Source organism: Orycteropus afer, unplaced genomic scaffold (assembly GCF_000298275.1).
Source record: "Orycteropus afer afer isolate SDZICR_OR568_19922 unplaced genomic scaffold, OryAfe1.0 scaffold00037, whole genome shotgun sequence".
In the NCBI taxonomy this organism is placed as follows: domain Eukaryota; kingdom Metazoa; phylum Chordata; class Mammalia; order Tubulidentata; family Orycteropodidae; genus Orycteropus; species Orycteropus afer.
In genome coordinates, this window is record NW_006921624.1 from 1,063,256 (window position 1) to 1,089,313 (window position 26,058).

Genomic DNA, 26,058 nt, shown 5'->3' on the forward strand with positions numbered 1-26,058 from the left:
AAAATTAAAAAAAAAAAAAAAATCTTAATTTTTTTTAAGTTACCTTTACAAAAAGAAAAAACACCAGGTATTCTCCGGCATGCCAGTTGTCACACTGAACCTGGATGCCTTCAGAACAGGAACTGTATTTTCTTTTTAATTTCATTATGAAAAATTTCAAATCTATACAAAATAAAGGAGCTCTGGTAGCGTAGTGCCAAAGGCATTTGACTGCTAACCAGAAGGCTGGCAGTTCAAACCCACAGCCACTCCTCAGAAGGAAGATGAGGCAATCTACTTCCGTAGTGATACTGCCTCGGCAACCCAAGGAGGGGTCGCTATGAGTCAGGTCCAACTCAACAGCACATAACAACAACAACATACAAAATAAACAGAATACTCATTGCTTGACTTCCACAACTATCAGCATTCTGCCATTCTTGTATCATCTCTACCTTTATCCACTCCTCACCCTTCATTCAATTATCATTGTCACTTTTGGGGCCTATGTTTTATTCATCTTTGTATTCATTCAACATAGAGCTAGGCACATAGTCAGAAACCAAAAACACCAAACTCACTGCCATCGAATCGATTCTGACTCATATCAACCCCCTTTGGGTTTCTGAAGCAGTAAATCTTTATGGAAGTAGGTTGCCCAGTCTTCCTTCTGTGGAGTGGCTGGTGGGTTTGAACCGCTAGCCTTCTGGTTAGCAGTCAAATGCCTGAGGCACTATGCCACCAGAGCTCTTTAGGCACATAGTAGATACTTCAAAAATGGATGGATGGATAGATATTTTGGTTACCTATGTCACTCTGACAGGAATGTACCATAAATGGAATGGCTTAAACAAACAGTTTTTTCTGTTAACAATTTTGGAGGCTTTAAGTCTGAGTTCAGAGTGCCAGGCTCTAGGGGTTGGGTGAAAGGCCCCCAACCTTGGACTTCAGCTCTGCCTCCTGCTCCTGGCCCACTGAAGCTAGAGGCTTTTCTTCATTCAGACAGCTGCTGGCTGCTGAGACTGATAAGCCCAAGGTTGACAAGTAAAAAGGCACAGTCCCAATGTTACCAAATTGCATGGCAGACCACTAATTCAAGTCCAGATGAAGTCCCAAGATCAGCAGGGCATGACAGGCTGTTGAACAACGACCTGGCTATGTACAGCGTTCAAGCGTGCCAAAAGGCTGGAGGCCAATCCCTAAGCTCCTTATATATAAGAAGCAGAGCACATCCCTAAAGCAGCTACTCAGCTGCTCATGGAGATTCCACCATGGAGTTAATTACCAGTCTCATCATGGGGAATAACTACCTCCAGCTACCCAACCTCTCAACCAGGCCCAGCCAAGTTGACAACAACCTTAACTACCACAGTGGATAAATCTTCCAAAACTACTATTTTAAAATTTGTAAGCAAATACAAGTAAACAATGTACTCCTTTTTCTCTTAAAATAGCCTAGTTAATGTGCATGTAAAATTTTAGTGAAGACCAAATATGTAGCAGAAAATAAGAATTTAATCCTTTATGTGTAGGTCAGTCAAAAAAAGAAAGTTGCTAAAGAATCTGGTGGAAGTTTTGTTTTCATGCCAGTTCCCACAATGCTGTAGATAAAGCCATTTATTTCCTGAAGTTTTTTTAAAAAAAAAAAAAAAAAACCTTGAAATTACCAGCTTCACCTGTTAACAAAGATTCATCTCATTAGTGATGGAGCTTTCAATTGATTCCATATGGCAAGAAGATATCTAAGAGTAAAACATCTTTTTATAATAAAGTCCTTGATAGGTTAAGCAGCTGTGTTTTACTATCCTTCGGGTCGTAGATACAATTCTCTACTAATGCAATCTAAGCTTGAATGCTCACGGCCTGGCTTTCCTGAGTTAATGTCGCCATCAGCCAGTAGCTCCAGCACCTAGAGTGTCACCTGAGAAGACAAAAGGTTTAATCAGCCTAACAAGAGAACTAAATCAGCACTTCTTACAAAGGAGGGAATTAACTAGACACTTTGTCTTACTCCTCTTACTGCAGTGTGGAGCAGGGGTGGCCATTTCAACTATAGGAAGAGAGATGGATAAACTGGTATAAGTGGTTTAGTGCCTCCATATGGGGCATGTGACAGAAAGAGCCTGTGTAAGGCATTACTTACTCCCTGGAACTGTTTGTCCCTGAAGTGCTTTGAGTGTTCAACAGGAGACCCTAGAGAATTCTCTGGTTCTTCAGCAGATGTCCAAAGGCCAACAGTTAGAACTGAGGTCTCAGAGAAGCTGGGTCTGCAGGTAACCATGTGTATGATGTTGAGAGATGGGCTTTGGGATCCACTGGATTTTAAACCCTGGTTCTGCTATTTACCAGTCATGTAACCTTGGGCAAATTACCTTACCTCAGTTTTCCTATGGGGAGCTCTGGTAGGGTAATGCCTAAGGCACTTCACTGCTAACCAGAAGACTGGTGGTTCAAACACACCAGCCAATCCTCAGAAGGAAGGTTGGGCAATCTACTGCTGTAGTGATACCGCCTCGGAAACCCAAGGAGGGGTCATTATGAGTCGAGGCCCACTCGAGGGCACATAACAACAACAACAGTTTTTCCATGAGATTTGAGCATAGTTCCTGCTGCATTGAAGTTGTTCAACTCGTAAAAAGTATTATGAAGTGGCTAACACAGTGCTTGTCACAGGCCACATGATAGGATTAGGTAGACTGTGACTGTTTTCTTAGTAGGTATACTTAGCTCCTGTTGCCACTTAAACGTGTATACACAATTCTTGGTGACAATGTCCACAGGTTTAGGACAAAACAGTTGGTCCTGAGCAGGTGGGATCTCCTTGCCTAACTTCTGCTCACCCTCCCAGGCTCATCTGAGACACTCCTACTTCTCATCAGGTTTCTGATCCCCCTCCCCTGGGAGGATTAGCCCCTTTTCATGTGACTCCTGTGGACACTTTGCCCTACCTCATGCCACTAGCACTACACCAGATGGCAGCAGTACTTGTTTCTGCCTCTAACGGACATTGCTCCTGAAGTTCTTCAAGCACTTTTCAGAAACCTCCATGGCCATGTTTCCCCTGATTCTTTCCTATCTGTATCCATTCCCATTCATTTTTATCGGTTTTTATGGCACAGACATCTCATCCAGGGAATGTTACCTCCAGTAAGCAGACAATAGGCCCAAAGTGCTCATGTCTCCGCAATAACCAAGGCTCATGTCTTCTACCCTCCTACAGTTAAATCCTGCCTCAGACTACCCTTACACAACAGTCTGCAAATGCTCTTGAATTTATTAGTCCCTCAGACTTCTTCCCAGCACTACTGGGTCAAAACTCCAGGAATGAATGCCTACAATTTCAATGAGCATTCCTCTGAGCAGCTCTGACCTCCCTGGACACAAGTGTCACTCACCTGGCATGATGCTCTGAGAACCGTTTACAGTCAGTCCAGGCAGTGTCTCAGCCACACCAAGACCACAGGGCTCTCATGGCAGGAACTGGGATTGAACTCATCCTGTGGTTCTTTACCAACATCCCTGAGTTTCTCGCTGGGTGCCAGGCTCTGCACTGTCCCCAGGGAGGGTAAAGATGAGCCCAGCAGGGCCTCTTCCCTCTGGGAGCTCCTGGTTACTGGTGACACCAGTAACAGACCACTCAGCATCCAGGGGTACACTAGGCACTGTGGGAACCAAGCAGGGATTGTGACCGCCTCACAGAGACTGATATCTGAGAGGAAGACAGTACAGGTAGAAGGAATCAAACTTGCAAAAGCAAGAAAGAAAATGGGGGAAGGATGTGGCATATAATCAAGGAGGTGTTTTGGATCATAAGATATTTGGGGAAGCAGAGGGAAAATGACAAAAAAAAAAAAAAAAAAAAGGTTAGGCGCTCTGGTGGCATAGTGTCTAAGGCATTTGACTGCTAAACAGAAGGCTGGTGGTTTGAACTCACCAGCCATCCCTCCGAAGGAAGATTGGGCAATATACTTCCGTAGTGATACCACCTTGGAGGCCCAAGGAGGGGTCGCTATGAGTCAGTTCCGACTCCACAGCAGTGAGTTTGGTGGGGTTGTTTATTTTTGGAAATGAAAGGAGGGACCAGCTTTGGAAGGGTTTGTTTGCCTGGCTAAGGAGCTCGGGCTTTTTCTTTCCCCACCCACACGGAAACCCTTGTGTGCCTACATGCTGCTGCTAAGTGTACAGTGTTGACTAGAGTAGGCACCGTTCCTCCTCACCTGGAACTTACAGTCCAGCAGGAGAAACAAACATGACATTATCAGACAAATATGTATGTCAGGAATGCTCTCAAGTAGGATAGTGATGTGATCTGATTGCATTTGAGAAATCATGCTGGCCAGAAGAATTGGGGAAGACTGGGAGGAAGGAGACAGGAAAGGACCTTATGGTTAAATGCCATCCACCGTAACAGTTTAGGCCTACGCCAAGGTAGTGGGATCAGGTGTCCTACTATGACTAGCTGGATAAAAACCAATTGCCGTGGAGTCCGCTGCGACCCGTGGCAGCCCCGTGTGTGTGTCACACTGTGCTCCATCAGGTTTTTAGGGGCTGATTATTCAAAAGCACATCACCAGGCCTTTCTTCCAGGGTGCCTATGAATGGACTTGAACTACCGCCCTCTTGGTTTGTAGTTGAGCATGTTAACCATTTGCAGCACCCAAGGACTCCAAGAAAGCAATGAAAAAACAGATTCAGGGAACAGTCTAGGTGGGCTGATAATCTGGAGTTTGGGCCATTTTGAGTTTGAGGTGCCAGTGGGCCCTCCAGGTAAAGACTTAGACACAGAGGTTTGGAGCTCTGGAAAAATGTCTGAGCTGATGCTATTTATCAAGAGTCTTCAGTGTACAAGTGACATTGTGAGCATGGATGAGATCACCTGGAGAGAGGATTACTTGCCCTGCTGTGCTCCCAAGGGTGAGAAGAAATGGTTGAAACACTGGCTGGGCTTCTGTTTATTCTTACTAGCTGAACTCTCTCGGGTGTTTAGCAAGAAAGATAGAAAAATCTATACCAACGTAAGAAATACCATTAAAAAAAGCTTTGCCTCTTTTCTAAGAAATTAATATGCTTTTTTCTCATAGATAATGCAAACCTTGCAAATGAACATGTTTCCCTTCTTGCTTCAGCAGTCAGGAAGCTTAGAGCTAGTTTTCTCATTTAATTTCAGAAAACATAGAGGACTTGCATAGCCAGATACTTTTTTTTCCTTTGTTGTTTTATGTGCTCGTGTAAGCTTCCTCAAATCCTTTGAAAAATTAAATAGGATGTATATAAAAATAAATCTACCCCCACTCTAATTTTTTGGGTCATCTTTGCAACCCTTGTGTAATAAATCTATCCAGTTGCTGAGCTAATGTTGGCTAGAATTAAGCAAGAGAAACTCTTGGAACTTATGGCAACTAGACAATAAACTTCAACACTCACGTAACTCATTAAGGCAGGATAAAAGTAGAGCTTCAAAACCTCTCTGTGTTTCCCACCAAGTCTGTGAAATGGAGGGTACTTTTAATTCAAAGTACGAAAGTCTGATCTTTCAGAATTGAGACCACACCACTGAAATGAAAGACTTGTTTGTGTCGATGAGCACTCCAAGTATGTTCAAAGAAGGATTGAGGTGTTGACTACACAAGAACGGACTTTTTTTTTTTTTTAATAACCTGACTCATAAAAGGTAGTTTGGTAAAAGCCAGCTTCCTTATCTAGTAGTGTAAGCACAGACTTGATTGGATGGTAAATCGTATTTTTTGCTTATCCCTGCCTTTTTTAAATTATTGTTTTAAAATTATAATGTGCCATTGGTTAAGATGACTGTGGTAATGGTTCTCAAGCTGTGTTCCATGGCTGGTGCCTCAGAGGCTGCAGAGGTGCCTGAGACATGGGGGGAAAGGAGGAGGTCACCAACTAGGGGAGCCCAGGCACCACTCACTACCCACGGCTCCCTCCACGGCAGCTCAGCGATGCTCTGTGTAGCAGAGCTCCTTTCGCATGAGGTTTTATCTGGGTAAAGGGTTCCACTCCTAAAAGTAAAACAGAAAAGCCTGGAGATCACTGCATCAGCAGTCACGTGACACTAACTTGCTTTTTGGGTATGATTGTGGGTGTGTGGGGAGCTCTGCTGGGGCAGTGGTTACAGCACTCAGCTGCTAACCAAAAGGTCGGTGGTTCGGCCAGACACTCTGCAAGACAGAGATGTGGCAGTCTGCTTCCAAAAAGATTTGCAGCCTTGAAGACCCTGAGGGGGCAGTTCTACTCTGTCCTATAGGGTCGCTGAGTCAGAATCAACTTGTTAGCGGTGGGTTTGGTTTTTGGTGAGTGGTTGTATGGAAAGGGCGTGGGGTTTGGAATCCTGTGTTCAGTCCAGGATCTGCCTCCTATCAGCTGTGTGACTTTGAGTGGTGACTCTTGCTCTCTGAAGAGAATAGAATAGTGTTGATGATAATAGCCACTTCACCACATAAATGATGATTATGGAAAACAGTCGATGTGCAAGCAGCAGTGCCTACAGGATCAAGCCCTTTGAGAACTGGTTGCTCTCACCTCATGCCTCTGACCCTCCTCTTCCTGTCTCCATTGCCCAGGAAGAGCCAATCACCTTCTGTGAGGAAGCCTTCGTATCCCACTACCGCTCCGGGGCCATGAGGCAGTTCCTGCAGAATGCCACACAGTTGCAGCTCTTCAAACAGGTGCCCACCCCTCCCTACCCTTGGCCTAGAATGGCTTGTGTCTGGATCCCTGGTGGCTATTCCTGCTACTGTCTGCACTCTAAGTCCCGAGTCTGCAGGCATGGTGTGGACCAAAGCCCCACCCCAAAGAGGCTCAGGTTCTGGGAGGGAGGATGGATGAGGAAGGTGGCCAGCGACCCCATAGCAAGTAACGTTGGGCAGTTGTACAAATATAATAAACCCACAGCCAGTATTTTGACACTTATTTTTTAAAACTTATTTTTTGAAAACTCACATGTGGCTGTTCTTTGGTCATACGCTAAGATGCCCAGAGGAATGTTTGTTTGTTTGTCCCCACACCACCACCACCCCACCGCCGCCATTTCTCTGTACAAACTGTTATGCTTTGGTTATCTCTCTATATAGTTTATTGATGGTCGATTAGACCTTCTCAATTCCGGCAAAGGTTTTAGTGATGTTTTTGAAGAGGAGATCAACATGGGCGAGTATGCTGGTAAGAAACACTTCATTTTCCTTCTCTGGGCTGGGGCTGCTGTGCATTAAAATGTGTTGAGCAAGGGGTCGGGGAGCTCTGGTGGCGTAGTGCCTAAGGCATTTGACAGCTGACCAGAAGGCTGGCGGTTCAAACCCACCAGCACTCCTCAGAAGGAAGGTTGGGCAATCTACTTCCGTAATGATACCACCTCGGAAACCCAAGGAGGGGGTTGCTAGGAGTCAGATCTGGCTCGACAGCAGTGCATTGCATTGTGTAGCAAGGAGTGGCAGTGACTTCTCTTTTCCTTCATTGGAGGTTAGGGAGAGACTTGTTTTCACCTTGGCTGTGAAATGTTTAAGAAATCCCTCTTCAATCTCTGACAAGTTACACATTGGCTTATAAGAAATCCTCTGTCCTGTGGTCAGTTGCTTTCCCTGGGTTGACAAACTCTGGTTAAACAGCGTGCCCAGTGTGATGCAGTGGAGAACACACGAGAGAGTGAATTCAGCCAGCAAGGTTCGGATCAGGACTCGGCCTCCTTAGAGCTGTGAGACCTTGGTCAGATCATTGCACCTCTTAACTAAAGTTTTCCTCTCTCTGCACTAAGAGCAGCATCGTCTACCTGACAGGGTTTCTGTTGAACCAAATTGGAATCCACAAGGGTTTGTGCAGGCACCAAAGACAGTCCCCAGCGTAGGCAGCACTCAGCAAATGTTTCTTTAAAATGTAGAAATCGTGGCAGAGACTCTGGGCTCTCTGTAGACCTTTAGAACTGGAGGGACCATCCTTTCATTCTTCAGAGGAAGCATCTGAGGCCTCGAGAGGTTTAGTAGGCAACCCCGCTTCCCGAATCCCAATCTGGCCTTCTTTCCAAATCCCAAAGCCCCAGTGGTGACAACAAAGTCAAAACCATGTGCAAAGTAACCATGCTGCCAGCCCCCTCTTACCTGCTGGGCACATCTCTGCTCTGGTGGTTATAAACTCGTAGAGCCAGACACAGTCTCCACCTCCCCCTTTCACAGGCCCCTCCAGCCTATGCTGCACAAAGCACAGTCAGTTAATGAGACCAGTGTTCTTCCCTGTTGACACAGTAGTGGGCTTCAAGTAGTAGCAGATTGTTGATAACCATTTCCTGAACACCTGCTGTGTCCCGAGCTCTCTGGAGTAAGAATGAAAAACCTGTTCTGTCCTCAAGGAGCTTATAGGTTTCTGGGAGAGAGATGCATAAATGAAAACATAAAAATTAAACCATTGTAGGAAAAGAGGTAGAACACAATTCTTTGTGCAGTTAGAATAAACAATTAAAAATTAAAAGTTGCTGTGATGTAGTCAGTGTCATGAGACAAAGTGTATGTGAGCTGCTGTATGGAAAGTGAATTTGCTCTGTAAACTTTCACCCAGATCACAATAAAAATTAAAAAAAAAAAAAAAGTTGCTGTAAAATCCATTCCAACTCATAGTGACCCTATGTGTTTCAGAGCAGAACTGCTCTCCTTCGAGTTTTCAGTGATGGGATCTTTCAGACATAGATCACCAGGCCTGACTTCCACGTGCCTCTGGGGGCGTTCAAACAACCAGTCTTTCCATTAGTAGCTGAATGCTGAGCCATTTGTACCACCAGCCCAGGATTCCTACAGTTTGAATCCAAAATGCAAACCCATTGCTGGGGAGTCAATTTTAATTCATAGTGACCTTATAGAGTAGAATTCCCCCATAGGGTTTCCAAGGCAATAATCTTTATGGAAGCAGACTGCCTCATCTTTCTCCCAAGGAGCAGCTGGGGGGTTTCAACCCTGACCTTTCAATGAGCAGTAGAGGAGTTAACCACTGCATCACCAGGACTCTTTGCAATTAGAGTAGGGTTCCATTAATTATCACTGCATAGAGTGAGAGCTTTGCAAAGGAAGCAGGGTTTGCATTTCATTCTAACAGTTGAATACGAGTTCTGAGAAGATGAGCTTTATGTGGTAATGTGCTCAACTACTAACTGAAAAGTTGGAGGTTCAAGTCCACACCGAGGTGCCTTGGAAGAAAGGTCTGGTGATCTACGGGCAATTCCTGGGTTATAACCAAGATCTGTCCCTGTGTCTTTAAGAATTTGTGGGTAAGTTGGAACAGGTGCATATGGTTCTTATTCAGTCTTATTTTAGTGCAAGAAAAGGCTTTAAGCCTTTTCCATGATTTAAAAGCTGCATGTGTGGCAAGTGAAGGTGGTTGTGATAAAGAATGTGTTGCAAGTAGGATTGGTTCAGTAATTTCAAAGTGAGGGCAAATTCGGATTACATTAAAGGGAAAGTGTCCCTCACTTACTGTTATCGAGTCAATTCCAGCTCATAACAACCCTTGTACACAAGCAGACTGCATCATCTTTCTTCCTCAGGTTAATAAGTCGGGCGTTTGTAACCCAGAGATTACCTGTACTTCCAGAAAATCACCCATTGAAAACTCTATGGAGCACAGTTGTATTCTGACACACAAGAGATCACCATGAGTCAATTCCAACTTGATGGCAACTGGCTTTATAAACTAAGTGAAGTCATTCAGAGAATCTCGAAAAGCTATCGGAAACCCTGGTCCCAAAGTTCAGCTACAGCACCTCCTTTTCCCCATCACCATCCAAATGTATTGAGGGCTGAGTGTGTATCCATGAAAGTGCTTGCCCTGAAACACACAGCCTTGATGGTCACGCCTGGTGGTGGCTCATAGTACTTCAGAGAACATCCACATCTAAATGAGCATTACTTGTTCTAGAGGGCTGTTCAGAAGAAGGAGAAAGGAGAAGCTTAGAGAGGAGATGACATCTGAACTGGTTGTTGAGTCTAGCAAACAGACAGAATAAGGAATGGTAGCTAGGCAAGGGGAGCAGCATTTATAAGGGCCTAGAGGACTGAAACAAGGTATGTTGAGGGGAACCAAGGGAGTTCCTCATGGTTGGAGCGTAAGGTGATTCAGGATGGAGAGGCAGAGGGTGGGTGGTGCCGAGAGACTGAGGAGAGACAGGGAGAACTAAGGAGTCTGGCCTTGATCCAGTAGGCAGTGGGGAGGATTTTGGAAGTTTGTAGTCAAGTCAGTGATACGCTCAGATCTCTGTTTGAGAAAGGTAGCCAGTGGTGTTGACTCACTGTGGCCTTCTTCAGGGCGTGGGACTTAGGAGCTTCCATGTGATTCTCCGGATTTTGACTTTCCAAAACCTACATGCTGAAAGCAACTTGAGAAACTCCTAAGGGAACATTACTTTTTTAAATAACAGCTTTTCTGAATCCTCTTTCCCCAGGTAGTGATAAGCTGTACCACCAGTGGCTCTCCACAGTCCGGGTAAGTGTGTACCCCTTCAGAGCCACCAGGCCTCATTCTGAGCCTCCTGGCAGCCCTTGGCTTCCCCTGATGCCCACAAGGGCTGTCCTTAGGGAGCACTCCATTCCCTCAGCTGAAGATACTTTTGTCTTTAAAGCCAGGCCATTCTCATGCCACTTGGAGACTAGGATGAGACTGTCCAAAGCCATCCCTTGGTCAGAAAGGCAAAAGAAGTATTCTCATTTTAGGAAGCCAGCTGAGGCTTGTTGAATGGGATGTTGTCTTAGAGTATTTCTGGAGTCTCTTTCTAGGACCAGTAGGCTTTTAGTGATCATGGAAATCACAAATGGGTGCCTCTTGCTGCTCCGCTTTTCCCAGCAAAGGCTCCTGGAGAAATGGAGAACATATCACTGAGAGATTTTTTTCATCCCCTCACTGTTGTTGTAAACCATTTATTGTTGTGTCCGGAGCCAGGTCCTTAGGGCTTCAGAAGCCATGAAAGAATTCAAACTCTTGCCTTCCTTTTCCATCAGTTTATCAGTGCATATGTACCCTGTGCCAGGCACCATGCTGGGTGCTGGGCATACAGTGGGAAGCAGGACCCGGGAGCCCTCATCTTGTTGGGGAGAGTGGGATGTAAACAAGCAACTCCAACATAATGTGATAAGTGTTCTCTCCTGTTTATGGGTCAAGTGCGCACCTGCCAAGGTGGGTCCCTTGGAAGTGGCTACAGTTGGCCAAAAGTAAGCACTTCCTTAATGAAAGACTTCTTTTGTTCTTCTTGTATAGCCAAACACAGCCTTGGCAAGTCATAGACAAGCAATAAGGACTTGTTGATTGATTGATAAAGGAAGTTTTAATGCTCTAAAGGACCATTTAAATAGGATACTAAGTAATTTTGGAAAGCAGTATGGAATAAATGAGTAGGTAAAAATTTCATATTGTCCTACAACAGAGAAAATATTCTAGATCAGATTTTAACATTTTTAACTAAATCTCAAAATGTCTAATGTGAGCAGTTACCAAGAGTTGTGCTATAATTTAAGCCAGTGATTGTGTTACTGTATCTTATTCTCCTATACACCCACTGGTTCTGGCCTTTCTCTATTCATATTTGTTTTCCACATATCAATTGGAATTATCTTTCCAAACCTCCACATATCTGATTATGTGGTGCATTTGATTTAACACCCTCTAAAATATAGACCCCTTCACCTGGTATTGGAGGCCCTTCATGATCTGATTCCATCTGGCCTCCCCATCCCTGGATGGAGCTTGAAGACCTATGCTGAGTAAATCACAAAAGGACAAATATCGTAAAACCTCACTTATATAAGAAGACAAGAAAAGGCAAATGTATAGAGACCAAAGTTGATTAGTGGTTACCATAGGTGGGAGGAAGGGTAAAAGCAGGATGGTTAATGGTGATGGAAAAATCACCATTGATTAAGGGTAGGGTTGCAAGGCTGATTATTGTAACTGTTGTCAGTATGTTGTACACTTATTAAAAGTTGAATTGGCAAAAGTTGTGTAATAGATCCATTTATAATGACAAAAGGAGAGTTTGAGAGTAGCTGCTTACATAGAAACACACCTCGTGGATTTCATTCCTTGGTTTGGCGGTTTAGGGTCATAGTTTCATGGAACATCCCAGTTAACTGGTCTAATGAAGTGTTTAGTGTTTCTCTTCTACCTCCTAGTTCATTGCATAGTGCCTGGGATCTTAAAAGCTTGCAAACAACCATCCAAGCCACAACAATTGGTCTCTGTTCACCTAGAACAACAGAGGAAGAAGAGGAGGAATAGGAGGAGGATATGGAATGTGTGGCTAATTGCCTCCATGAACAACTGCTTCCTTTGCCAGGAGACCAGAAGAACTGGATGGGACACAACTACCATTACTGAATATTTTGATCAAAGATTTCATAGACAAATCTTGATTGATAGGGGAAAATACAGAACAGAATTGCAAATTCTTATGGATATTAGATTTTCTGGAGCCATGGAGGGTGGGTGAACCCCTGAAACTGTTGCCCTGAGATAATCTTTAAACTTTAAACCAAAAATATCCCTTGAAGTCTTTTTCAAACCAAGCAGTTGATTAGTTTAACTGTTGCTGTTGTTATGTGCCATGGAGTCAGACCCAACTCATAATGACCCCTCCTTCGGTTTCTGAGGTGGTATCACTACGGAAGTAGATTGCCCAACCGTCCTTCTGAGGAGTGGCTGTTGGGTTTGAACCACCAGCCTTCTGGTTAGCTGGTAAAAAGAAAAGAAAAAAAGTCTGCCTTGAGCATTGTGCACTTTTAAGAACTATCTATATAGGATCAAATTAACCACAGCAACTCAAAAGATTAGATAAGTACCTTAGGGGGCAGTGAGTTTATATTAATGAGGAGGGGACAGCTCAGATAAGGAGGATGAGAATGGTTGCCCAACACGAAGGATGTAATCATTGTCACTAAATAATACCTGTAGAAGCTGTTAAATTGGTGTATGTCTTGCTCTGTATATTCTCAACAACAACAAAATAAATAAAATTTAAAGAAAACCAGAATGAGGAAGGGAAGGTACATGGCTGAGGGTAGCATATTTTCAGAGGAGCTGGACAATCCTGGCTAATCAGACCTTGAATGTTCTGCCCTGGCTTGGTTGTAGCTATAGAGTCCATTGCTATTAAGTGTACCTTCATGTTGTCCATGGTAACTAGAACTTCTTAAAAAAAAAAAAAACTTACTGCCGTTGAGTTGGATCCAACTCATAGCCCTCCTTGGGTTTCCGAGGCTGTATCACTACAGAAATAGATTGCCCCATCTTCCTTCCAAGAGCAGCTGGTGGATTTGAATCACCAGGCTTCTAGTTAGCAGTCAAATGCCATAGGCACTACACCACCAGAGCTCCTAAAAGGCTAGCATCACAGGTTCCACCAAGCTTTGAACTCGGATTGCTGGATTCAGAGTCCAGAATGCTAGAAGCTGTATATTACTATACTATAACCCTTGCCCCAGAAAGCCTGTGATGAGCTTTCCTTCCAGCCAGGGTACAGGTGCCAAACAAAATACAGAGTCTAAAGTCTCCCCTCAGCTAGTTATCACAAAGAAGGATTATCCATCCTCATTCCCCATACCCCCACCCCCAAATACCCACCCATAACGATTCTACCATAACTGTAATCGTAACTACCTGGAACCAATTACCGTATATAGGCTTGTTTTTCTAATTAAATTACATGCTTTTGAAATGTTGCTTAACTTGATTGAAGAGAAAAGATCTTTGTTGGTGTTGGATTACTATGTCTTCAGTCCAAATTTCTAATTGATATTTTCATTATAGAAAGGAAGTGGAGCTATTCTGAATACCGTAAAAACAAAAGCAAACCCAGCCATGAAGACTGTCTATAAGTTTGTAAGTACTGATCTTAGTGTCGGAATCTAAGTAGCTATGTCCCGTGGCATCATAAGACTCTAAAATGCACCTGACCCTGAACTGCAGAGATGATTCAGGGGCTACTAGGCTATTTCCAAAAGCCCTCAGAGCTCTGAGGATGATTTAGCCTTGATATTTTATGATCAGTTCAGTAACATATTTAATTTAAGGTGCTGCTGCTAACAGTAGCTATGATAGAGAAATGGTAGGCTTCTGGTTTTAGCCTAGACAGTTGACTAAAATTCAGGCTGCTCTGTGCCCATATCCCTATGACATGGAGGCATGGTCTCTCAGGTGTGCTAGCAAACTTTTCCTGCATGTATCCTCATTGTTAAGTCAACTAAAGCAGCTCCTTTGCAGATTCCTGAAGAGTGTTCGTGGCAGGACACACCCCGTAATTTTTCTCCCAAATTCTTCATCGTCTCTCTCATGGCTGCCCTGTAGGAAATGGATTGTTTGTGAGAGTCGTGCCCACAGCAGAATGAAAATAGAAGCACCTCAGTTCCCGATGCTCCACCATTTACAAGTCTCAAGTATTTTCTCTGGCAATTTCCCTTGCTTGCTAATTTGACCCTGAACCACTTAAGTCAGGTGCTTTTGTTTTATTTCCACTTTTTCAATTTTGTTTGTCCTTTCTGTGCTAAATTGCTGTAATTGTAATGGGCTGGGTGGCTGTCAGTTGAACCACATGAGTCTAAAATGATAAGAAATAAAAGCCAGGATGTCTGTCGAAATGAGCCTGAGGAAATGGCGCCATAGCTAGAATCCCAGAGCTGTGTCTGTTCAGGCCGTTCAGCCTGGGCGGGAAATTGGTCTTGAACCCCTGTCCTGGGGAAATGGAATAGATGTTCTGAATCTTGCGGCCAGAAAGGGCTGCTGCTCTGCTGTTACCGGTAGCCATCACCAGGCTGCTGAGGTAAATGATTACAGTGAGCAGAAGAAGGGCTTCAGGAGGAAAAAAAATTCTGTGCCATCAAAATGCAGAAAATAAAATCTCTGCAGTCTCCTTCAGGGATTTTTTTTTTTCTTTAACTTTAACGTTGTATTTGTTTTCATAGCCATTATGTTTTTGACTTGATGATCCCATTTTTTTCTTCCTTTTTCTAGTAATCAGAGAAGGTGATTCACAACGGAGTGAAATCAAGCATAGTCCCTGCTGGAAACAGAAAGGGAATCTTAACTTAAATTAATTTTTCATGCAGGCAAAAGATCATGCAAAAATGGGAATAAAAGAGGTGAAAAACCGCTTGAAGCAAAAGGTACTTGAAGTTCTTATTCAAAATGTATAAGCACCGTGTATGAAATGCGTGGCCACAAAAAAGTATGATGTGATCAATAGAAGGCTGTTTGATACAGTGTTGTTAGCACACTTCAAAATGCATTACCAGCTGTCCGGGAGTTTTCACACTGTTATAAATATTCACAGACAAAAAACTGTCTTCAAATAACATTAAGACTCTAGTTTAAACCCACAAAGGCGAGGAAGTTCAGAGTTACCGCTGTTAGCGCTGTCGGTCTGTCCCTTGCCAGCCCCACTGGGCCTAGGGTTCCCAGGGGTTTGTAGAAATTGGCTTGGCCTCGCCATCCCAGCAGCACCCCCACCTCCAGCCGCCCTCTGTCTTGTGGCTGGCTGAAACCAAAACAAGGAGGCATCCCCCGGGACATGACTCCGGTGGCTCCGGCATGCACATGGCCAGCACGCAGATGCAGGGCACAAAGGGGCGGGCTGGAGGAAGACGCTGCAGGCTCCCCTCACGGTTGTGGATTAAATGAGAGGAGCCCAGCGATTGATTTCTGAGGCTCTATGAGAGAAGAGGAGCTTCTGATTATCTTCCTGAACCATCAGTAAGATATGAGAATTTTATGAAATCACACTGGCTAAGATTCCCCTGACCCGATCTCTACACTTGTACAATGAGGTGTGAATATAACAAAAAGGGCATTTTTGCATATTGTTATTAACAATTGTCATCGTTATTATTATTGTCAGCCTTCATTAAGCACTTGCTACACATGGTCCAGTCTAGCAGCTTTCACATTTGATCCTTTGAATAACCCTGTGGGGCATTATTCCCATCTCATGACTAAGAAGATTACAGAGAGGTGAAGTGACTGCCAGGGTCCCACTGTGAGAGCTGGCAGATCTGGGGTTCGACCCCAGACTGCCTACTTCCAGGTTCTGTGATCTTTCACTGCAGTGTTTTCCACTGCCTTCTTAAAAGAAGTGTTTTGTTTTCCTGAAGATGTTTGGAGTCACTTACTTCATTATCCTTACACCCCAAATGTACTACTCTAATAAAGGCCTTTGTCTATCTTGGGAGTTTAAAAAAATAATAATAAAAAACAGTTTTAATGTTATGAAGTCAGAAAGACCTTCTAATTAACTTGAAATGGTCAAAGGAATTGATTCCTTTCTTTTAATTGGAAAATGATTTGCTCTGACTAAGCATTTAAATTCCGAGTTTCAGCTGAGAGTGAATTTTTAACAACTGAGCGTCAAGTCCGAAATAGTCAGTCCAGGTAGACCTTAACTGTCATCTGCTGCACCCCACCAGAGACTGGCAGTGGACTTCTTCTCTTGGATGTCATTTAAGTCCCTGACAGGACCTTCTCATCCCCTATCCCAGTCTCGTGCCTGAATTTGAGTGGATGTAAAATAGAGGACATAGATGGGGGATTCTCTCTCCAAAATTTCCCTCTTCCCATCCTTGGCTCTGGCTGGTATTAGAACATCACCTGAAATAAGGAAAGAAAAAGGTCCTGCCTGTGTGCACTGGACAGATACACCCTCACTGGTCAGACTTGCCATCTGCAGACCATTAAGCAAGAGACATCTCCTTACCTCCCTACTCATGTATGTATTTGGCCTTAAGAAAATCCCCTTTTTATATGTAACATCTCTGCAAATAACCAGTTACACTCATGGTTTTAATGTTGTTGTTCAAAGGTTCATTTAACCAGTCTAGACCCCTTTCCTTCCACACCACCTCCTTTTCCTTCCTTGATAGTATCTCAGGCAGATCTTTGTCCCTCCCCTTCTCTTCTTCCCCCTGCCAGTCTTTTCAAGAATAGCTCAGGAGATAATGTTCTATAAAGAGTGTCAGTACATTTCAGGTGACACGAATGGTGAAGGCATTTTATAGAAATGTGGCTTGTCACCATTGGACTGTTGACAGATCTATTAGTGCACCCTTTTCAATTTTCACTTTTCCCCCCTTTGGTCTTACAGATTTCTACAGACCTGATATGTTGCAGTTGTTCTTGGAAGAGCTATTTTGTATTTGAAACACTAGCATTATTCAGTATGTACAGGACTTGGGTCTTCTGCAGTGCTCTCCAGCTCCCTTTCTGGAGCTAATTTAGGCTTTGGCTTCACCTGACCTCACACTGCAGTAGAAAATATTTCCTTTGCTCTCTTGTCCCCCTCCCCGCTACCCCACCCCTTCATATGATAACATATCTATGTGGCTCCCCAGATGTGCCTAATGCAGACATCTCAAGTTTGGTTTTTGCTATGAAATTGAGGCAGTTCCCAACAAAGATCCAATTTTCAAATGTACTGGGTTGCCACCTGGCCTCCTCTAACTCTGCATAGCAATGGTGACCTCGCAGATATAATCAAGAACCCAGTCTTGCCCTCCTCGCTCTCGCCTTGGGTTTGAATTGCAAATAGAAAATGTGGTGCCGACCTGCAGAGAGGTCACCATGGTGTGTGGAGGGTCCTTCTCTAATGTGACTCCATCCCTTGTTCATTTGTGCTGCAGATTTTCAAAGCATCTGAAATAGAAGCTTTCAGAGTGTCGTGTAACCATTGGCAAATAATTGTTAATAGACACTGTAGTGTGGCTTTATTCCAGACCTGCTTGGCTCCAGCCCAACAGCAAAAAAGAAGGATGGATAACATATTTCTCTGGACAAATGGAGCGAAGTGGTCAAGCTCTTCTATGGCTTGGCGTCTTTTGAAGTCTGACTTGCTCAAAATTAGGAAAAAGAAGAAATGGCAAAGATGCCATCCAGCCATCACTTTCTAAAGGGAGAATGTAGTTCTTTCCTCTAGAGTATCTACCTGCCACACCTGGCCCAGAGAAGAATGCTGCATGGCCAGGCTTGTCACTCTTAATAAATTGCATTCCCATTGCAGCACCTTACACCAGCCTGGCATTAGAGGGCCCTGAAAAAATAAATAAATAAAAGTGATGGACACACACGCACACATATTCCTCCTCACCTGCTGGGAGCGTTAAGACCTTCACTTAAGGATGTCATTTTTTGGTCTATCGAGGGACCCCAGAAAAAATTATGTTTTTCTTCAGCATCAAAATGATTTAATCACATGGGCCCACTTCCCAGCCATTTTTAAAGTTTCTAAATATTTGATCTCTAAAAAGCAAATTGAGCTTGTTGGTTTAGAGTCTCTCTGTGATTGAAAGGAGCAAATTCACAGTTGGGTTAGCAAAGCCTTGAGTTTCTGGCCAAACATTTCCCAGTGTATTGAAGGGAGTGAGTAAGCATGTGTGGGGCGGGGAGCTCTAGGTAGACTCTCACAGAACAGACATTTTCACACTTTATCACACAACTGTCAGCTCCCTGTCTCCAGACACATTAAAATACGTGTCAGCCTCAATCACAGAAATTCCAACTTTGGGTACTATTTTGATATCAATATTCATGTTTTAATTTGCATTTGCTGTGATGTGAGGTAGACTGGGGAAAGAAGGGCCCTGTAGGAATCTGAGAATGAAGATAGTTCTTCCACGAGCAGTCCGAGTCAGAGGCAGTAGTGCCTTTGCTTCACACCCCTGGGGGGATGGCCTCCAATCCCCCACACACACACACCGCACCATGGTCTGGTGTTTAGGCTTCTGAAGCACACAGACTGGGTTCAGTGCTAGTCATACGGGCTGTTAGCTATGTGAACTTGAGTAAATTACTCTGAACCTAGTTTTCCTTATCTGTAAATTAGAGGAAATATGGATTTTACTGAATTGTTATGAAGATTAAAGGAGATCATTGGTCTAAACAGCAATGCTTAGAAACTACTCAGTAATGGGAATTTCCATTCTGTCTTATTTTCTTATACCTCACATCTGGAACAGCAAATCTGTTCAGCAAACACCCACATGCATGTATTCCAAGACGTGATTGGTGTGGAATCACCTCCCTTTTGGTTATCCACACAGCCACCAGAGCCATCTTTCAAGTACACAGCTCCAACTGAGCCACTCCCTGGTTAAAGCCTTCCACACCTTCCCACTCCTTGGCTGGAGCTACTTGCCCCCAGCCCCTAGACCATCTACCATTCCTAAACAGGCTCTGCCCTCTGTCTTCTCCTAGTGGGAATGCTCTACTCCTCTGCCTCTTGAAGTCCTGTCCTCGGCTCCTTCTGAGTCCAGTCCCCACCCTAGCTCTTACCCAAGGCCACTCAGAACCCCTCTGTTGGCATTAATCTTTCTCCTCGGGTCTCCCGAGACCCTGGGTTCCTGGGTATTCATGTCTGAGGACTTAACGTACTGTGCCTGCCTTCTCCACAGAGGAGTGGAGATTAGATCTCACTCATGATTTTTTTATTCCAGTGCCTGAAATGTAGTAAACACTCATTCGACAGGAATTGAATAGTTAGTTCTCTGACTCCTTAGCTTTACCGAGGGACAGGAACTGGTTGGAGCCCAGTGCTCTGGGCCAAGCTGCGGGGCTCCTAGGAAGAGATTTGGTACCCTGAGGTCACCTCTGATATGCAGTTTGGTCTACTGTCTTCCTCCTTTGTGACCCTTAGGAATGGAGCAAGTTTATTCCTCCCGTCAACTTCATGTTTTTTTTTCATTTTTTGAATGACATTTAGAAGGTGTTTATATTTTCTTCCTGTTTTACAAACTAAATGCATGTTAATTAAAGAAAATTCCACATATCAGACAAGCAAAAAGAAAATAATCACCTGTTTTATAACCTTCATTTCCATTTACTATGTCCTGAACATTTTTTAGACCATTAACGTTTCTTCTACATGTCATTGTTTTAAATGACATTAACTGTTATCCAATGGACGTGTGAACTGTTATCCAATGGACGTGTGTACCAGACATTATTTAATCACTCCTGTTGTTCCATGCTTTTGTTACTTTCAGTTTTTTTCTAGGCAGATATCCTTGTACGTAAAACTTTGTAAGAACTTTTAATTATTTCATTAAGATAAATTTCTAGAAATGGAATTAGTTGGCCAAAGGAAATATATATCTTTTAGGTTTTTTATATAAACTGCCAATTTGCATTCTCACCAAAAGTTACTATTACTGGATCCTATTACATGTAACAACTCTGCTAGTTGATACAGTAGAAGATGTGAAACAGCCCTGTTTCCTTCTGGACTTGGGCTTCTTCCACTCTGCTCCATCAGAGATCCTGGGAGAAAGCAATTGCCCTTCTCCAGTTTGAAAGAGTAGTGAAGACATTAGTAAATTGCTGTGGCAGGCCACAGGACTTCGTAAGCAGTCTTTCACCTTTGAATCATCTAAATAAAATGCATGTATAGCACTGCTTTTTGATGCACAGCACATGTGTGTATTGGACAAATCTGCCTTTCGAGTGACCAAATCAACTTGACAGAGATTTGTTTGAAATCGTACGCTAGATTCAAGGCTCTAGGGCAGAGAACTCTTGTAAGGTATGGCAGAATGTGACCACGCTAATGAAAGAGATGTAAAGCATCATGATGTCTAAGAAGAAGATCATATTTCATGACTTGTTGAGCACCTCCCCAACTCAGAACACTTTGCCATGTGCTATTGTTATGTGTCAATGTGGTAAAAAGGCCAGGAGTCATATAGTTCTGGATTGCTCCACTTTCTAGTTATATTATCACCTTATAAATTACTCTCTCTGAGTCCCCCACCTATAAAACCAAAACCAAAACCAAAACCAAACTCATAGCAACCCTAATTTCTCCACCTATAAAAGAAGGATGATCTATCTAGCTTGTGATTGTTGTGGAAACTAAGTGTGGTAATGAAAATCGAGGGTCTGGAAAAGTGCCTGCCATGCATTCGATGCTCAACACAGGGGAGCTCTTCTTTTTAAATGGAGGAACTCTGCTGGTCCAGTGGTTCAGGTATTCATTCAGGTGCTCACTAAAAGGTCAACAGTTCGAACCTTCCAGCCACTCTGTAGGAGAAAGATGAGGCAGTCTGCTTCCATAAAGATTTACAGCCTTAGAAACCTACAGGGCAGTTCTACTCTGCCCTGTGGGGTTTCTGTGAGTCGGAATTGACTTGATGGCAGTTGGTAAGTTCTCTCCATTATGCAGAGGATAAGGGGTTCAATTTGCACAATACTGTAACATTTGTCAATGCATCCTCACATTTCATCTCACATAATCCATCCTCTCAATGGCTTTGAAGTTTGCTAAGCAGATGGTGGTCTCCCCACTGTAAAATAAAAGAAATACAGGGAAATTGAATGAATTAGGAAGCTCAGACTGCTGGTTAATGGAAGAAACAAAACTGGGAGACGCTATTTTTACTTAGAAACTTAAGCTAAGACCTTTTCCCCAAAACTGCCATGTGCATTTTCCTTTTTAAACAAAAAAATAAGTATCATCTTACAGTTATCAATTATCTAGTAGCAATATTTCCTTACTATGTTACCTTACAATTTTATTTCATTTCTTTTTAGACACACACTTTTTCCCTAAACTAAATAGGCCTTACTCAACCTCTTCTGCCCCTCACCCTATGTCTTCACATGGTCACAATGGCCCTTTTGCCCTTTTCTGTTGCAGAGGGAACCCCTCTCCCTCTGTTCCATCAGACTGGAGTACATTAGGGCAGCCCCTTCCCCAAAGAGCCATTTCTACTTAGCTGTCAGTACCCTCTCTCATCACTGATCCTAAGCCTCATCGAAAACGGTCCTGCCACTGAGCCACAGTTGGCCCTTGCTGCAAAGCCAGAATGTCATCATCTCCCTATTTTATTTATAAAGTAGTACAGAGACTCCTGCAGAAGTTGTTGCTAAAAATCTTCCATTTCTTCACTTGCCATTAGTGGTTGGTGCACAGTTTTGAATAGTAGTCATGTTAACTGGTCTTCCTAGTAGGCATAAGGATACTATCCTATCACTGACAGCATTGTACTCCAGGACAGATCTCAAAATATTCTTTCTGACAATGAATGTGATGCTGTTCCTCTTCAATTTTTCATTCCCAGCATAGTATAAGATTGTCTGATTCTAAATGGCCAGTAACAGTCCATTTCAGCTCACTGATGGCTAAGATATTGGTGTCCAAGCATTCTGTTTCATTTGATAATTACTAGTGGTTGGAAACAAAGATCAATGGTTGGACAATAATGGCCTTAGTGATAGTAGTGACACTGGAGATCACATGATAGAATTTTCCAAGACTCACAATTCATTGGAAATACCCTTTTTTCAACAACATAAACAGTGATTATACACGTGGACCTTGCCAGATGGAATACACAGAAATCAAATCAACTACGTATATGGAGACAATGGAGAAGTTCAATACCATCAATTGGAATAAGGCCAGGGGCCCACTGAGGAACACATCAGTTGCTCATATGCAATTTCAAATTGAAGCTGAAGAAAATTAAATCCACGAAAACCAAAGTGTGACCTTGAGTATATCCCACCTGAATTTAGAGACCATCTCAGACTAGATTTGATGCATTGAATACTAATGACCAATGACCAGACTGGTTTTGGAATGACATCAAGGACATCATACATGAAGAAAGCAAAAAGTTATTAAAAAAGAAAGAGAAGACCAAAATGGGTTTCCGAATGGACGCTGAAATTTGCTCTTGAACATACGTAGCTAAAGCAAAAGGAAGAAATGAAGTGAAATAGCTGAACAGAAGATTTCGAAGCGTGGCTCAAGAAGACAAAGTAAACTGTTACAATGAAATGTGCAAAGGCCTGGAGTTAGAAAACCACGTAGGAAGAACACAGTTGGCTTTCTCAAACTGAAAGAAATGAAGAAAAAATTTAAGCCTTGAGTTGAAATATTAAAGGATTCTGTGTGTGAAATATTGAACACAGGAAGCATCAAAAAAAGGTGGAATACAGAGTCACTATACCAAAAAGAATTGGTTCAACCATTTGGGGAAATAGCATATGATCAAGAACCAGTGGTATTGAAGGAAGAAGTCCAAGCTTCACTGAAGGCATTGGCCAAAAAGAAGGCTTCAGGAATTGACTGAATACCTATTAAGATTGAAAGCGCAGAGGACCTGGAATGAGGGATATCATTGCTGATGTCAGATGGATCTTGGCTGAAAACAAAGAATACCAGAAATGTATTTATCTGTCTTTTATTGATTATGCAAAGACATTCAGCTGTGTGGATCTTAACTTAATATGTATCGCATCGGAAAGAATGGGAATTCCAGAACATTTAATTTTGTGCTCATGCAGAACCTGTACATGACCAAGAGATAGTTGTTTGAACAGAGCAAGGGGATACTGCATGGTTTAAAATCAGGAAAGGTGTGTGTCATTGTTGTACCTTTCACCATACTTACTCAATCTGTGTCTTAGCAAATAACCCCAGAAGCTGGGCTATATGAGGAAGAATGTAGCATTGGGAATTGGAGGAAGACTCATTAACAACCTGTGATAGGCTAATGATACAACCTTGCTTGCTGAAAGTGAAGATCTCTGATGAAGATCAAAAATTACAGCCTTCAGTGTGAATTATACCTCAACAAAAGGAAAACACAAATCCTCACAACTGGGCCAATAAGCAACATCATGATAAACAGAAAAGATTGAAGTTGTCAAGGACTTCATTTTACTTGGATCTACAATCGATACCCATGGAAGCAGCAGTCAAGAAACCAAACAATGTATTGCATTGGGCAAATCTGCTGCAAAAGACCTCTTAAAAGTGTTAAAAAGCAAAGGTGTCGCTTTGAGGATTAAGGTCCACCTGACCCAAGCCATGGTATTTTTAATCACCTCATATGCATGTGAAGGAGCTCTGGTGGCGTAGCAAATAAGGCATTGACTACTAACCAGAAGGTCAGTGGTTGAAAACCCACCCAATGCTCTGCAGAAGGAAGACGGGGCGATCTGCTTCAGTGAAGGTTTTACAGCCTTGGAAACCCAATGGGGGTCGCTATGCCCCCCCCCCATGTGCATGTGAAAGCTGAACAGTGAATAAAGAAGACTGCAGAGGAATTGATGCCTTTGAATTATGGTGTTGGCAAAGAACGTAATATACCGTGCACTAGCAGAAGGATGAACAAATCAGTCTTGGAAGAACTACAGCCAGAATGCTCCTTAGAAGTGAGGATAGTGAGACTGTTTCAAGTACTTTGGACATGTTATCTGGAGGGACGAGTCCCTGAAAAGGACATCATGCGTGGTGAAACAGGGTCAGTGAAAAGAGGAAGCCCCTCAACAGGGTAGATTGACACAGTGGCTGCAACAATGGGCTCAGCATAGTGATGATTTGTGAGGCTGGCGCAGGACATTTCTGTCGGACATGGGGTCTCTGTGAATCGGCACCAACTCAATGCACCTGACAACAGAGACTCCTCAGAGTTGGCTTCTCTGCAGGTGGCCTTGATTCCTTAGGAGAGGAGGTCAGGAGGTAGGCAGCTGGGGATGGGAGTTTTCGTTTATTTTATCATTAAAATTCCTATAGACATTACCTCCTTTAATCCTCATAGCAAACATATCCCACCTTAAACAAACAGAAACCAAAGTCACTGCCGTTGAGTAGATTCAACTCATAGCGACCCCTCCTTGAATTTCTGAGGTGGTATCTCTATGGAAGTAGATTGCCCAGTCTTCCTTCTGAGGAGTAGCTGGTGGGTTTGAACCTCCAGCCTTGTGATTAGCAGTCAAATGCCTTAGGCACTACGCAGATGAGGAAACAGATTCAGGGATGTTAAGTATGTTTCTTCCTCAATGCAGTGTTATTCAATTAGGGTCCACTTTCCTCCATGCCAGGCCATTATTCAACCAAAAGTTTAAGAGCCACAAATTGTCAAGAATCTTTTATGTGCAGAACTTAGTACTCAAGATGTGCATTTTGATAATCAATATCTGTATTTATTTTTGCAATGAGAATTGTAAGTTGTATTTATTTTTTAATTCTGGGTCTTATTTTTACTTGGTGAAAAATGATTGTTGAAATGTTATTTGTCCATGTATGTAATCTCCACCTTGTTCCAATGAGGATTTAAGCAACTTTAATGACTTCAATAAAGCCTGTGGTCCTTAACATATGCAAGTACCATCCACCTTCCAAACAACCTGTGTGCAGAGCCAGTAGCCAGCTTTAGCCAAAGGAACCATTACCTGTCTTTCGCACATTGGAGTTGTGCTTTTCCTTAAAATTTTACTTCTTTCTTCAGAAGAACAAAACAAATGTAAATTTCTGAATTTAAAAATGTTATTTTGGTTCCTAAGTTTTCCCCAAGTCATAGAGTCTTAACCCAGGCTTCACTTTGTTCTCTGCAGGGAAGACTTGGGGTAGGGAGAGAGGAAGTACACAGAGACCGTTTTCACAAACAGTCGCATCATCAGGAAACAAACATGGGGAAAATGTCCACACTCAGAAATAATCAAAGCAATGCAAATTAAAGCAACAATGAGGTCTAATTTTTCACCTATTAAATTAGCGATACATTTTTAAAACGATAAGGCTAACAAGTGCCATGAAACTGATAATGCATCCATTGCTGGTAGTTGGTGTAAATTGGAAAGCAGTTTAGTAGGATGAATTAAAAACCTTAAAAATATTTATATCTCTTGACCTAGTGATTTTATTCCTAGAGATTTCCATACAAGAAATAATTCAAGAGAAACACTGCAATAATTATGACTCTGGTATTTAGGATGTAAAAAAATTAGAAGCAGCCTAAATGTCCAGTGGTAGTGAAATAGTGTACTGAATTATGGTATACCCACTCGAGGAAATACTAACCATCCATTAAAATTTTTTGTTAAAATGACTATATAGCAGCATGGAGAAGCTTCGAATATAGTTGGAGAAAGCAGGATATAAAATTATACATGAGCTGTGATTGCAAGTAATTTTTATATGTCTACTGTGGGCAAAAGTGAATATGTAAAAGTGAGAATAGCTGTGTAAGGTAATGAGATGAGAGATAGTTTTTTCCCACTATTATGAATTATTTTTATATTGTCTTCGTAATTTAATGTGTATGATTTTAATGT

The 26,058-nt window shown here is 42.7% G+C and overlaps 1 protein-coding gene across 1 annotated transcript in view; it reads left to right on the forward strand.

Annotated features, from left to right (window-relative positions):
* The window catches only part of DENND1A (DENN domain containing 1A), a 581,826-nt gene that overhangs the window by 500,179 nt on the left and 55,589 nt on the right, over positions 1-26,058 (forward strand). The window contains exons 14-18 of the mRNA XM_042780373.1: positions 6,558-6,662; positions 7,068-7,155; positions 10,412-10,452; positions 13,765-13,836; positions 15,060-15,116. Of these exons, the coding sequence (XP_042636307.1) occupies positions 6,558-6,662; positions 7,068-7,155; positions 10,412-10,452; positions 13,765-13,836; positions 15,060-15,116 (363 nt within the window). The remainder of the gene's footprint in view (positions 1-6,557; positions 6,663-7,067; positions 7,156-10,411; positions 10,453-13,764; positions 13,837-15,059; positions 15,117-26,058) is intronic.